This window comes from Chiloscyllium plagiosum, chromosome 19 (assembly GCF_004010195.1).
Source record: "Chiloscyllium plagiosum isolate BGI_BamShark_2017 chromosome 19, ASM401019v2, whole genome shotgun sequence".
NCBI lineage: Eukaryota > Metazoa > Chordata > Chondrichthyes > Orectolobiformes > Hemiscylliidae > Chiloscyllium > Chiloscyllium plagiosum.
In genome coordinates this window covers 16,941,095-16,956,243 of record NC_057728.1, presented here as the reverse complement: position 1 = coordinate 16,956,243, position 15,149 = coordinate 16,941,095, and the positions used below count along the sequence as shown (strand labels likewise).

The following is a 15,149-nucleotide window of genomic DNA, read 5'->3' as shown; positions in this document are numbered from 1 at the left end:
ACATTCAAGTAACCTAATAGTGGCACCATAAGCAAGCTTAAAGCACAGAGATATGAAATTTAAAAAATGCTAACCTATGTCTGATGTAGAACCCTTCAGTTCAAGTTAAAGTTTACCCCAAGATAAAAATTCAAGGATGGTCAGATACAAATGTAACAGTTAGCTTGCAAGGAATGCACATTCTAAGTTTATGAGAAAGCTCATTTCACAAAAATTCCATTAGCCTTAATTTTAAGCTTACTTTAAATTCAGGGTTAATACATTAAAATTACATGATTGAGAATTTTTCAAAAGATGTGGTGTAATTCAAAATGATCCTTAATTATCATATTATGCAACATGAACCAGTTCCAACATGAGCACTACTTGAGGAGTTGGAACACTATTGGCCAATTATTTGCTGCCTTCACAAAATCTCTGCAGAACTCAGACACCCATGAAGTAAAGAATCAAAATTCTATGATCTATTGCATTTGTTCATGTAGCTGATGCAAGAAACGTCACTTCTACTGCATTTAAGCAGTGGACCAAGTCTTGCACTGCTCACATACTGTAGAACGTTTCTATCGGTCCAGGTGTTAAAACATGTACAAGATCTTCACTTACCTATGCATGTTTTTCCATCCGAATGTAGAGCATACTTCTGATGACAGCCACACACGGGTCCGTTATCCGCATCATCACAGGTATGCTGACAGCCCCCATTTCCATAGTTACAGGTTACTGTTACATAAAGTGTAGGAAGGCAAAGATGTAAACATGGGTTCTTCATTATAGCATTCACTTTACAACGCTGTACTCCCATACATTATACTGCCATTGAAAGAGAGTCATGACATAATTCACTCCTTTGATATTAATTTTATTTTTGATTGTTGACTAAACTACTTGTCAGTTAAATAAACTAAAGAACTTTTGTTGACTGGTAAGAAAGATACATTGCATTTACACTCTCGATTATTAATAATAATGGTTTCTTTTTCCAACTTGAGGTGGTGAGGTGACAGAGAGTTGGGATGTCACGTGGACCATAAGATTGCTAATACTTCCCAGAACATCCCAGGGCTATCACCTTCCACCCAATCAAACTGGATAAGCATAGTAGCAGAGGGGATATGAGATTATGCTTTAATTTTTGCTATTTGCTTGGCTCTTGATACAAATTCATTACAGATCTTAATGAATGCCTCCACAAAATCAACAACAGAGGTAAAGGGAAAAAAAAATGTTGATTAATTTAGATATACAACTTTACAAGTTTAACTTGCACTTTTAGGAATGTATGCATATACAAAACATTGGCATGTCTAGTCCAAACTGGATAGGAAGCAATCCTACTGCACATCTTATGATGGAAGTCCTTAAGTTAAATTGGTAAAGTTGCTGATGGAACTTCTGATTAATTTTCTTCACATGCAAAATATTTCAAGCCTCCAGTCTAGAGTGCTAAGATCTTCAATAAGGAGGAGTATTCTGCCAAGAGAAGCGATGCTTCATCTTGAATGTCACGACAATTGGAGGGTACAGCAGCAGTGATGAATCAAAGTGGAGCTAGCAGAGAGGACAAGAGCGGAGGGAGCACTGACTGATAAGTCAGACTTCAGGATGGAATTTTTCTAAAAGGGTTAATGTTGAAGATTGCAAGAAGCTCCTCCCAATATATTAAAATCCTAAGACTTGGGGGAAAGGCTGAACAGCTCTGATACTGAAAGGAGACAGACCAACCATTTGGCTGCCAGAATTATCTCAATAACAATATCTATCATATCAGTGCAACTTGTGCATGATTGCAAACATATCTTGTTCCCCCCTAACCACACTTGACACAGAAGGGTCTCAGATGCCAACTTAAAAACAGTATGGGGACAGCAAGTTAGCCTTATTTTTAGATTATTTACAGTGTGGAAACAGGCCCTTCGGCCCAACAAGTCCACACCGACCCGCCAAAGTGCAACCCACCCAGACCCCATTCCCCTACATTTACCCCATCACCTAACACTATGGGCAATTTAGCATGGCCAATTCACCTAACCTGCACATTTTTGGACTGTGGGAGGAAACCGGAGCACCCGGAGGAAACCCCCGCAGACACAGGGAGAATGTGCAAACTCCACACAGTCAGTCACCTGAGGTGGGAATTGAACCCAGGTCTCTGGCGCTGTGAGGCAGCAGTGCTGACCACTGTGCCACCGTGCCACCCACTTATGATGACTAAGAATCCAGCTAGCTCATATAACACATTGCCTGTGATGAGCCCCAATAGCAGAATGCACATCCAAGTTGTAGATAGAATTTAAAACAGAAAAGCAAGGTGGGAGGTGACAAAGAGCTGTATGTTACTAAGGCAGGGTTTGGTACAATTGCCTGTCCTCTCATAAGAGTCGGTTCTGGACTGCAACAGCATGCTGCTAGTGGTCGAAACAGGTTAAAAATGACACCTCCACCCCTCAGTGAGAGAAAGTCCCACCCTCAAGCAGTTGGTGAATTGCATTCAGTCCCAGAAGTACCAGATGTCAGTAGAAGGCCAGGCTGTGATTTTAAGCTGTCCATAGGAACAGAAGCACATGGATTCTGGAGACAGTCTAGTCTGGACGAGCAGGATTCAAGACTGGGCAGGATTGGCAGGTTATTTGATGAGGTGTGAGTGGCAGGGTAACATCTTTTGTTGGGTGGGGAGGTGGGGGTTGGTAATGAAAGAATGCCCAAGATGCTTGTTACAAGAGGAAAACACTCTACTTTCCTAACTACGTTTTCAACAGATTGGTGGAAAATGACACCTTTCTCAATTTCACCCATCTGCCTTGCAGCCACATGGCAGCCTGTGCAGTGTAATATTTGGATCAAACTCAGAGAATGCTGGAGACACATAGGAAGTCTGGCAGCATCTGTGGAGAGAAATCGGAGTTAACGTTTCGGGCCGAGTGACCCTTCCTCAGAACAGTGCTCTAATTTCCCTCAGGCTGCCAGACGGACTGAGTTTTCCAGTAACTTCTACATTTGTCTCTATAGACTGCACACTGCCATGATATCTTTCCACCACTAACGATGAAACAGGCTATTTATGTACTCAAGGACTGGAATAAGATTTGAATCCATGCTGGTCAGTCTCAGAGATACCACTATTACTGGAATCAGCTAATATGTTCATTGCTGTGAGATGCTATTGGAGCCTTGAAAGTCTTTGTAATGATGAAATTAAATTCAAACAAAATATATTGTTAAGTACAAGTCAAGAGGTTCTCAGATTGCTTTAGAAGATGATAAAATAGTATGGCACTGATCCTAAAAAGATCAACAGAAGTCTTGAATGATTCAAGACATTAGTTAGGATCATTCTCTTTGTAATTTTACTATGGGTAATATTCCAAGATCAGGATAATTTAATTGTTGCCACGGTGCTGGGGTTCTTTGGACAGGATTTCTAAATCCATTTGGAGTTCTTTAGGGTGGTAGCGTGGGGCAGCAAATACAAAGTTTGGCAAGAGTTAAGCAGGTAGCATTGTGTGGATGTACCCTGCGGTGAATTGGACAAACAAGGGAGGCAGCCTTTTCATTCTTACAAGCTCCAACTATATGGTGTATTCTCCCCACCAGTTGGCATGGTAACAATTCTAGATATCCAGAAAAAAAACTATGGCTCCTCATTTCCCAAGAGCAACTGAGAAACATGGAGCATGATCTATGCTTGTTATTTGCACATCATTAGATGGCTATCCATTTGAAGACAGAAAGGTTTGTATTCCCATTTCTTTCATGATAGACTCTGTCCATCCTCCTTTCTATCCTCCTTGTGAAATCCAGTATTTTTTCATTATATTCAGAAAATAAATAATTTCTTGGATTTTCCAGCTGTAATTGAGAGCTGCTACAGCTATTAAGATTTATTTTAACTGCACAATACCTGGAGACGTCACAAGTTTCTTACAATGTAGTTATCACAGTAAGTCCTTAACCACAAGCCCATTGTACAAACCTAAAATGAGCTAATATACAATGCTAATCCATTACATCTTACCATGTTAACCGAAGACATTCATTTTTGAAAGAACAACAAAGGAAATACCTCACAAAGCCAGGAGGACTAAGATGTCTGTTGGGGTAAATGGTGTATTTCGCTTTAGTGCAAGAGGGTTGGCGTACAAGAGTTAAGAAGTCTTTTTGCAGCTGATTGGGACTTGGTGAGATCACACCTCGAATCACATGCTCAGTTAGGTCTTTGCACCTCAGGAATTTTTAGATTATAGCAATGCAACAAAGGTTCACTTGACTGATTCCTGGGAAGAGGGGTTGTCCTATAATGACTATTTGAGGAGAAAGGGTCTATACTCTCTGGAGTCTAGAAGAATGAGGGGGTGATCTATTTGAAAAATACAAGATTCTATGTGAGGGTATATACTGAACTAGGGTTAACTAGAACTAGGGGCTATAGTCTTAGGGTAAGGGGATAACCAGTTTGCACTGAGTAGCAAAAATGCCTTTACTTGAACGGTTATAAATTTTTCTAATTCTCTATCCCAGAGGATAGTCATTAATATATTTAAGACAAAGAGCAACAGATATATTTGCCCAAGGAAATCAAGGAATATGGAAATCGGGCAAGAAAGTAGAGTTGAAAGTTAAGGCTCAGCTATGATCTTTACAAACAGTGAAGTAGGCCTGAGGGACCATAAGACCTACTCCTGTCCTTAACTCACATCTTGATTAGATTCCCTACAGTGTGGACACAGGCCATTTGGCCCAACAAGTCCACACCGAAGAGTCACCCAGCCATTTCCCTAAACTTACTCCTGACTAATGCACGTAACATTATAGGCAATTTAGCATGGCCAATTCACCTGACCTGCACATTTTTTGGTCAGTGAGAGGAAACCGGAGCACCCAGACGAAACCCACACAGACACAGGGAGAATGTGCAAACTCCAAACAGACAGACAGTCGTCTGAGGCAGGAATCAAAATCAGGTCCCTGGTGCTGTGAGGCAGCAGTGCTAACCACTGAGCCACCGTGCCACCCTTGAAAGTATGAGGTGAAAGCTCAAGTCATCCGATTGGACTTGAACCCACAATCCCTAGCTTAGAAGGCCAATGCCTTATTCATTAGGCCACTGAGGCCATCGTCTTCAGGCTCTGCTTTAATTTCGACCAGTATTGAGGTAGACAAATTCAATCAAAGTGACAAGAGGGACATGACAAATAGCTTCAGGTTGCAAGTAGGAAAGGTCAGCCACCATTCTGGTTTCTGGAAACGAATTTAACAGCACTCCAACAGTGGATTGGGGAGGAGCCATAAAGTTCCCTGCGCGGCCTTCCCCTACCAGCCTGTGTGCGACTTTATAGGGGGAAGCTGAAGCTTTGGGCTTGTGTACTCACCATTGCTCCAGTAGGTCCCTAACGAAATGGCTGTTTAATGGAGGCTTCCTGCTCAGTTTCAAAGGTGGCAGAGAGAATTCTGGGAAAGGGGAAGCATGGTGAGTGATCCTGATGGAGCCTCAGGCAGGGTAAGGTGGAGGAGGTGCATCCCTCTCCAGGTTGGGCATTACCTCCATCCCTGAAGGGCTGCCTGCCCGCCCCTCCTCGAGGACCCACATGACACGCTCCTCTTTTCATTGGGTTTCAATTCCCAGTGCTGCTGTGAGACGACACAAACTCACCAGCTCCTCGACTCTGAGACTTAGAACCTCCTGGGAGTCCTGCTCCTGACATTGTGGAGCAGCCGGAAATTCAGATTGACTGGCAGCTCGGAGGCAGATCTTCTTCCCGAGTAAATCCCACCTCCAGCCTGTTACAACCCCTTGCAGCACGGAAATTTCCAGACTCTGGGTGGCAGAGCATGAAACCCCACCATCCAGAAAATCATGTCCCGATTGCTTTCCAGGACTCATTTCACATTCATAACGATTAGAAGATTAAGATCAGCCTGAACTCTCAAGCCCCTTTGGCTGAATGGCCTGCCATAATGCTTTGTACAACTCACCACTTAAAGAAATAAACTTACTAAACAGGCCCTTGGATGCCTGTTTATTCTGGATTCAATACCAGCCACTGCAGCTGGCTGATCAATACTTTCGGATAATGGAATTTGTGATGAGGTTGATCAGCTCCACCAACAAATTCTCAAGAGCTGGTGGGCAGAGGCTGTGGATCATCAGATGTCAATGGTCCAGGATTTGGCACTGTCCCATTCCACCACAGTGGCAACAGCACAAGGGTGTGATGAGAGTTGGCAGAGTTGATGTTGCCCTTCTGGTGAACTGAAATGGCACCAGTCAAATTCCTGCTGAGTCAGCAGATGAGTAATGGTGAAAACCTACAGCACCGGGGCAGGCCATTCAACCTGCCATGACTATGCTAGCCCCATGAATGAATAGTGATGTACTATTCGACACCTCCAATTTTTGTTGTTTGTATCTCAGTTGCAACCATCAGTTAACCACCTTTTAAAATAATTTGTGGAATTCACTTCCACTGTCCTTTCAAATGGATTCTTCCAATCTCAGTAAAAACATATTCTCCTTACCTTCCTTCTTCGTCCTCTGCAAATGATTTTCAGTCTGTGGTCAGTGACCCATGCCAGAGAGAATAGTGTTTCTCAATTAAAAGCTTTTATCAAAGCAGCGGGCTTGTAAAATCTCCCTGCGACCTTCGCTAAGGCATTTACATTAATTCCATTTCCATGTATACAAAGGCTACATTAATTGCTTTTGTTTCAATTGGGAAATAAAACATATAAAGTTCCAAAAAGGCAAAAGGTTAAAACATGTGTGTTTTTTAAAAATATTTGCACCCACTGTTTGATCCCTCACAAGAAGAACAGACATACAGATGAGATCCTGGAGTGTAGCAGCTTCCTCCATTGTCTCCGTCCTTTCAGGACATGTAAGGAACTACAATGCACAAGACTGAAAAGGTGAAGGGCAAAAACAGATTTACAGTTTTCGGGAAAAATTAGGAAAACGCAAAAAGAAATGCGTGCACTGAGAGAGAAGGCAAGGTGTTCCTCAGCAGCCACAACTACCTACATGTGCAGTCCCTCTGGTTTTTGGCGAGCTCAAAGCCAGGCCTGCATTCACAGGCTACCCCACCCTTCGGCGCCTCTCGGCAGATGTGTGCACATCCATGATCTTTGTTCATACAGTTCATGCCCTCTGTAAAGAAAGCAGAGTAGAGGAAGAGAGAGAAAAAACACAATTAGATTACAAATTCAACATATGCAAAGACTTCCCCACTCTAATCGTCAGTTATTCCTCTTGATCAGTGGTTCTTGAATGATTTTGTCTGTGGGTCACATAGACAGACCAGAATGCCCCACTGTCCCCCCATCCGTCTTTCTCCACCTATGTTTACTTGCCACAGGGGGGAGAAATGAAACGAAACTAATTGGAAGAATGGTGCACCAATGTGGTGATTTCTGGTTCTAAGCTGGAGAGATTCAGCCTCCATGATCAGTCAATTCCTCCTCTTTGTTTTCAGCCCACTTAGCTCACACTAATGACTACCTATGCCTCATACGGTCTGGTTGTCATTCAAGGGGTAAGACTGAGTGTTCGGCTTGGTTGGCTCATACAGCCTTGGCTCTGGTGTTGCGTATCAGTGATTTTCAATCTGGACTGCCCTGGGGGATACGTGATCTCTCAGAGGTGCATAGACCAAGCTTTGAGAACCGCAGCTCTTGCTAAAGTCTTTTACTGATACTTAGTGAACAAGTCAAGTTGCACTATAATAACTTACAGCTAGTGAGTGATATTGGGTACAACCATAATTATTCAGTAAGCAAATTGTAAACCATACATTGCCTTTTACTTTTTTTCCCGAACTTGGCTATGCTCACAACTCTTTTGCCAAGGTGGGAATATAATTTGATTCATGACACTTGATAATGCTCCCTGGAGCACTTATTTGAAGATACAGGGAAAACACACCTCAATGTCCATATTTGTTTCTGCAATGCTCCCTACAATGATTCTATCTGCATCCTCCTGTCTGAGAGTTCAGATTGCTGTTCAATGTTGTGAATAATTGAATTTTCACCCCATACACAGTGATTCCCTTAATCAACAGATCCAACATCTATTTATGTCATCTCTGTAAGAACTCAAATGCAGCTATTCCTTTCTGTATCATTTTTTATGGACTGGTTAAATCATTCCCGTGAAATGCGTGTTCTATTTTCACTAACAAAAGCAACAGGAAAATGGGTGTAAGAGAAGGACAGATGTATAGCTGAGCAAGTCACCACAATCCTGAATTTAATTTTAAAAACTGTCCATGAGTATTCAAGCTTAAAAAAAAATGTAAAACTTGCATTTGTATAGTGCTATTCAAGATTACTTTGACATATAAAGTGGCCAACAGCCAATTAAGTACTTTTTGTGGGGTCATCACTAAATGTCTTCAGAGAAACCAAATTCAAAATTGAAATCATATCAAAGGAGAAGATAATCTCAGCAATAGTGAGTGAGTAGCATTGACTGTTGTAAAAGCCATGTGTTTCACTAACGTCCTTTTGGAGAGGAATCCTGCCATCTTTATCCCACCTGGACAACATGTGACACCAGATTCATAACAATGTAGTGCCCCTTTAAATAGTCTTCTAAAATGACATAGTAAGCAGATCAATTCAAGACTATAAAGCAACAAATATTGGCTTTGCCAATGACAGCTGCATCCATGAAAGAACAGATTTTAAAAACTATTGCAAAGGCAGCACCAATTCACCTACAGCAGCTTTCACAAACAGCAATGGATATAATCAGATGTTGTGTGCATGATTGGCAGTTAAATATTGGTCAGGTATCACTTGAGTACTTCTCCGATGTTAGGTGAACGAGGAAGAAATTGAAAAGGAAAATCAGAGGTGATCAGTAGCAATCAAGCATGGAGATTCCTCTCTGAACCTGCAGGAGTGTTATGATGGATACCTGGAGTCATTTCTAATCACTGTTTGGTGGACTGGAGTTTACTTTTGAAAATTCTGCAAATTTATTCTGGGAAATTTTAGCGTCAACCAAATATTAGTGATAAACCTTTTCTCTGCATTTCTTTTCATTTGTCATTTTAAAAATATACATTTGTGAGCAGATTTCATAGAGCTGTTACCATTAAAAATGTGCAAGTGTCACACACACCAACAGATGAGGCAATGGCCGAGTGGTATTACCACTCAACTAGCAATCTAGAGAGCACAGTAATGTTCGGGGCATCTGGGTTCAAATCCCATCATGGTGGAAGTTGAATTAAATTTGGTGTGGCACAGTGGCTCAGTGACTAACACTGCAGCCTCACAGCGCCTGGGACCTGGGTTTGATTCCCACCTCGGGCAACTGTCTGTGTGGAGTTTGCACGTTCTCCCCGTGTCTGCGTGGGTTTCCTCTGGGTGCTCCAGTTTCCTCCCACAGTCCAAAGATGTGCAGGTCAGGTGAATTGGCCATGCTAAATTGTCCATAGTGTTAGGTGGATTTGTCATGGGTAAATGTAGGGGAATGAGTGGGTTGCTCTTTGGAGGGTTGGCATGGACTTGTTGGGCCAAAGGGCCTGTTTCTACATTGTAAGGAATCTAAACCAACGGTGCAGATAATGCAGTCAGCAACTAAAGCTACTTGCAATGACCTAGTGATCTAGACATGAATTACATCTCTAACGTCAATGTGAATCTGGCACCAGGTCGAGGAGATCTCCAGACATCTAGCAACAGCGATGCCATCAAACAGGGTAAACCAAATTCTCATCGACAACAAAACAGGTACAGAATTATTTCGCTTCTTATAAATTTTAGACAATGAAGCAAAAGTTTCAGATATACATATCGAAAGCTGAAATAGCAAAATCTAACTGGTTATTTTTTAAAGAAAGGTTATAGAATTACCATAGTGAAGAAACTTAGCAGTTCACAAACTCAAAATTATATTTCTTGGGCTACAGACATTATTAAAATTAAGATTTAGTACACCATTAAAGTTGGACTCCATTAACAAAACATAACCATTTCCAATGACTTCCAACAGTAATATCACAACGTGAGAGAGAAGCTTTGTTTTGTCAGTTCAGTGAATTCTAAGTATTCCAGCCTGAAGGGACATCAGCAGGGCAGCCTGTGGAGAAGCAGAAAATCATTAACAGTAAACTTTGTATTTCCATGGTTAACTGTGCACGTATGAAAACCAGGGTGTTGTTGTCAGTTTTATGGGGTAATGATGGCAAATTGAGTTTCACTGTCATTATAGCCATTCAATAAGAACCAACGTTTCTTCCTGATTGATTAATAAAATCTCCTGTCTTCCTTATTATGTCACACAATATTACATTCACTTTCAAACCAAAATCAACCAAAGCTTCTGTCAAGCAGCAACAAACTAAAGGCAGTACACAGTCACTTAATAACAAAACATGTTCTGCTGTAATACCAATGCAGCTCTTGATACGAGTACTGCCTCAAATACTGTAGAACAATAATTAATATTTTATATTCCCTAACCCCTCTCACCACCACTGATGCTCAGTAGCAGTAGTAAGTACTATCTACAAGATGCACTGCAAAAATGTGTCAAAGATCTCTAGACAACGCTTTCCAACCTGACAACTTCCATCCAAGGGCAAGGACAGCAAAATACAAAGGAACATCACCACCTGCAATAAAATCAGGTATTACTGGAAAATCCCAGCAGGTCCGGCTGCATCTGGAGAAAGAAATCTCAGCAGGTCCAGTGACCCTTCTTCTGAACAACTTCTGACATTTTCCTGCAATTTCTGTTTTTGTTTCAGATTTTCAGCATCCACAGTTCTTTCAGTTTTTGTTTGAACCACCACCTGCAACTCCCCCTCCAAGCCATTCACCATCCTGGACATATAACCGTTCCTTCACTGTTGCTGGGTCAAAATCCTGGAAAGCCTCCCCGAATGCCATAGTGGATCTACCTACAGCCCATGGACGTTAGCGGTTCAAGAAGGCAGCTCACCACTACCTTCTCAGGGGCAACTAGGGACAGGCAATAAATGCTGGCCAGCCAGCAATGCCCACATCCCACAAATGAATAAAAAATACATGATTGATTGTTGCGACATATTCATTTGATCTTCAAAGTAAAGCTTATTTTGAGATTGCAAAAGGTTTCACAAGTTGTGACTTTTCGCAAAACATGACTTCCCCTTTGCCAAGCCTATTCTGGTAGTAATTGCTAGATGGGATGCCATGGGGTTAATTGTCATTTAATGATTTGTTAAAAGCTCACAACTTGCATTTATATAATGAATTCACCATGGGAAAGCATCAGGTGCTTCATTACAGCTTAACTTTTAAAGGACCTTGACACAAACCTAAAGGAAAAATAAGATAGCATAAGAGGTGCCAAAGTACTTGCTGAAAAATATGCTTATTTTTGAAGGACAATGAACGAAGGAGACTAAGGTGGAGGGGCAGGCACATCTTCTGAGAGAAATCCACAGCATAGTCGTGACAGACTGAAGACATAGTTAAGCTGCATATGGATGGAGATTGCATTCCACCAACTCCGCCATCTTGTCCAGAGATCTTGAAGAGTTTTAGAATGTTCAGAAGTTAGGGGTAGAGAGGAGTAAAGTCCTGAAAGGATTTTGAATTATTAAGATGCTATTAAATATAACTAAGTTGATTCTAAATTGGAACTGTTGCTGATCTGGGAACCAACGCAGTCAAGTAAAGGGCAAGTAAGAAATTTGAAAAGATCTACTGACCTTAGACACTCAAAGTGAATCAAAGACATTGGTCCTTCATCAACCGAATTACCATTCTTCTAGAGTTGAAGAAAACACTTTGAGAGAAAGTGAAATGTTTAAATTGCCTGCAATTGCCTGTAAAGTCAGAGATTTAAGGGGAAATGGAATAATGATAAATTATTACGTACACAAAAGTGTATAATAACATTACCATTGAGAATTAAAGCTTTTGAGAAACTATTGCACATGGGTCTGCAAAGGCTAACACTGACAAGGGCCATAAGCATCACTAATTATGAGAATGTTATGTGGACTTGTGAACAGAAAGACATAGCATCTCAAAGGGAGGAAGACCTAATACCTGGTTGCCCTCAAAATCTCTATAACAATGTCCATCATATCAAGGTAACTCATAACTAGTTGATTACATGCAGTAAACAATATCTTGTTTAACTACATGGAGTTACCTTTCCTACACCATACTAAACCAAGTGGATCCTATAATTTCCTCCCTGTACAGGATGGTGTGCAGTAGCCCATATAACAGGAAGAGCTGGCCCACCAGACCAGAGAGAGAATCAACAGGAGGGAAAACCTATATCACATCATCCTTATTAATCTATTGCAGATGGACCTGTCCATAATGGCATTGTTAGGAATGACCACTGCAGTGTGCTTATGGATTCAATGTCCTCACTTCACACCAACATTTTCAATCATGGCGTGTAGAATGGCCACCATGCCAAACTGGCTAGCTTTTCGAACAATGCTAACAGCCATAAATTGGCCATCCATGAGGCACTATCTTCAACCCCACAGCCTGTAATCTCATGATCTGGCATATGAATGCCTGCCCCTCCACCTTAGTCTCCTTCGTTCATCGTCCTAGCTAGCTTTTCGAACAATGCTAACAGCCATAAATTGGCCATCCATGAGGCACTATCTTCAACCCCACAGCCTGTAATCTCATGATCTGGCATATGAAAGAAATAATAATATAGAAAAGAACAAAAACTGAGTTATGTAGTTGGAAGGGAGAAAATATTGAAGTCAGAAAGCAAAAGGGATTGTTGGTTAGAAAAACCCTTGCTCAGATTCCAGAGTTCATCCATTTAAAAGGCTTGGAGAAGGGATTCTCAGAATGTTATGTTAATCGAACCTTCCTGATTGGAGTAAGGAAATGGTGTGCAAACATGTGCCTTGTCAGTGGCAACTACATTTGAGGGCCTTGAATGGAATCCACCTGCTGGGGCATGCAACTCAGCGGTCAAAATGATTGGATGGGAAGTGAGAAATCCTACAAAACATCAGTCAAGTTGGAACAGTTGGATCACTCATGATCTCAGCTTAGTGTTGGAAGTGATGAATGTGGTGCAATGCAACTACAGATTCACAGCTTTGTTATTGTCTATTTAAAATGAAATTTACCTCTTTCTTTGAAATATCATGATGCAGAGGTTCTGGTGTTGGACTGGAATGGACAAAGTTAAAACTCACACAGCACCAGGTTATAATCCAACACTATTTGGAAGCACTAGCTTTCGGAGTGCTGCTCTTTCATCAGGTTTGTACTTCCAAATAAACCTGTTGAATCATAACCTGGTGTGTGATTTTTAACTTTGAAATATCATGTTAATTCATGTTTGAATTATGTTGATTTAGTTGGTTGTGACAGCAACAGTCTCAAAGTGAAATCTTGTCTGACAATTTTCTTTCCATTGTTTTTGCGGAGACTAATTTCTCTTTTAAAACAAAAAGACATCAGTCTCTAATGGGGTTTTAACATGCTGGATATACGAGATAATAGCTAAATTGAATTTCTCTTGCTTTCTGTGAACAGGGCATACCTCTGCATCTGTTCCACATTGGCAGCAGGGTGCAATTTTGTTGCAATATCAAAATTGCTGGTTAAGGATAGGGCTAGTCCTCGAGTGGAATTCTTCAGTACCATTGTTTGGGAGTATCATCTGACCCAATAGCCTTTGTGGTTTACATTAAATTCAGTCATTTCTTGATATCAAGCGATGTGAGTCAAACTGGCTGATACTCTTCATGTGTTAATCAGTGGACCTCTGGAAGTGTCTGAAATGGATCAATGATTTTGCATTTCTAACTGGAGATAGGTTAAATATTTTAAGCTTTGTCTTTTCACTGATATTCTGGGGTACTCTCTCATTGACGATGAAGATGTTTGCGGAATTCCCTCCTCTGGTTATCTGTTGATTTGTCACGATCATTTGTGATTATTCTATCAAAGATAATTCCATGGATAAACATACAAATAGCCTATGTGATAGCTTCACAAGGTTGGCACCTCATTTTTAGCTGTACTGGATGCTTTGTCTTGCCTACCATCCTGCATTACTCATTGACCTTGGGTTTGTCATCCAGCTTAATGGTAACGATAGTGCACATTTCACACAATTGAAAGGATAGCCTAGTATGGCAACAATATTTAACCTCTGCCTTTGCTTTTATGTATTCAATCAGAACATCTATTGACATAACAGTTCTGATATCTGTTTACTTATGAATTTTATAAGCTCCTAATCTGCACTTCACCTGTGTATTCAATTTAAAAGTGCTTGATTATTATTAAAAGACACCTTTGGTAAATTTTAGGGTATGTTATGGACTATTCAATTGCTTCTTACTGCCATAATAAAGATTGAGAGTTCTGCTCATAAAGTGGATCGTGGATAAGGCAATGTATTAAAGCGTGGAAGTGAATGGGAGAGGGTAAAGTTTTTGAGGAGGTTAAAGAATTATAGATCTGAAACATTAATCCTGTTTCTCCCTGCATGAGACACTTGTTAAATATTTCCAGCATTTTCATGTTTTTTTTGTTTGTTTTCTGGTTTCTACAGTATTTTACTTTTACTATAATCCTTAGTCATGAGTTTGAGACAGGATAACTTGCATACACCTGCCTGTGTTTAAAGACATTTTAATTTGAGGAAATGTAAGACTGAAAATTCAGTATGACATTGATCATTTTACAAACTTGATGTTCATTGTTGAATTTATTAATCTCCTAAATGCTGCACAAAATACTGTTATGGACTTTTCCATTGGTCTATTGGAATCTGACAAGCAGGAGGCTGGACGAAGCAGGAGGCCAGTCAATGGAGATGTTGACGTTTCAGGTATAACCCTTCTTCAGGAATGGAGATCGGGTAGGTGGAGCTACAGATAAAGATTAGATTAGATTACTTACAATGTGGAAACAGGCTCTTCGGCCCAACAAGTCCACACCGACCCGCCGAAGCACAACCCACCCAGATCCATTCCCCTACGTTTACCCCTTCACCTAACACTACGGGTAATTTAGCAGGCCAATTCACCTAACCGGCACATTTTTGGATTGTGGGAGGAAACCGGAGCACCCGGAGGAAACCCACGCAGACACAGGGAGAATGTGCAAACTCCACACAGAGTCGCCTGAGGAGGGAACTGAACCCA

General features: G+C 41.0%; 1 protein-coding gene across 2 annotated transcripts in view; it reads right to left on the bottom strand.

Annotated features, from left to right (window-relative positions):
* Window positions 1-15,149, bottom strand: part of scube1 (signal peptide, CUB domain, EGF-like 1) — a 282,056-nt gene that overhangs the window by 134,578 nt on the left and 132,329 nt on the right. For both annotated transcript variants that reach the window (XM_043709200.1, XM_043709201.1), the window contains exons 5-6: window positions 7,019-7,144; window positions 607-723 (exon numbers count right to left, since the gene is read on the bottom strand). In XM_043709200.1, the coding sequence (XP_043565135.1) occupies window positions 607-723; window positions 7,019-7,144 (243 nt within the window). The remainder of the gene's footprint in view (window positions 1-606; window positions 724-7,018; window positions 7,145-15,149) is intronic.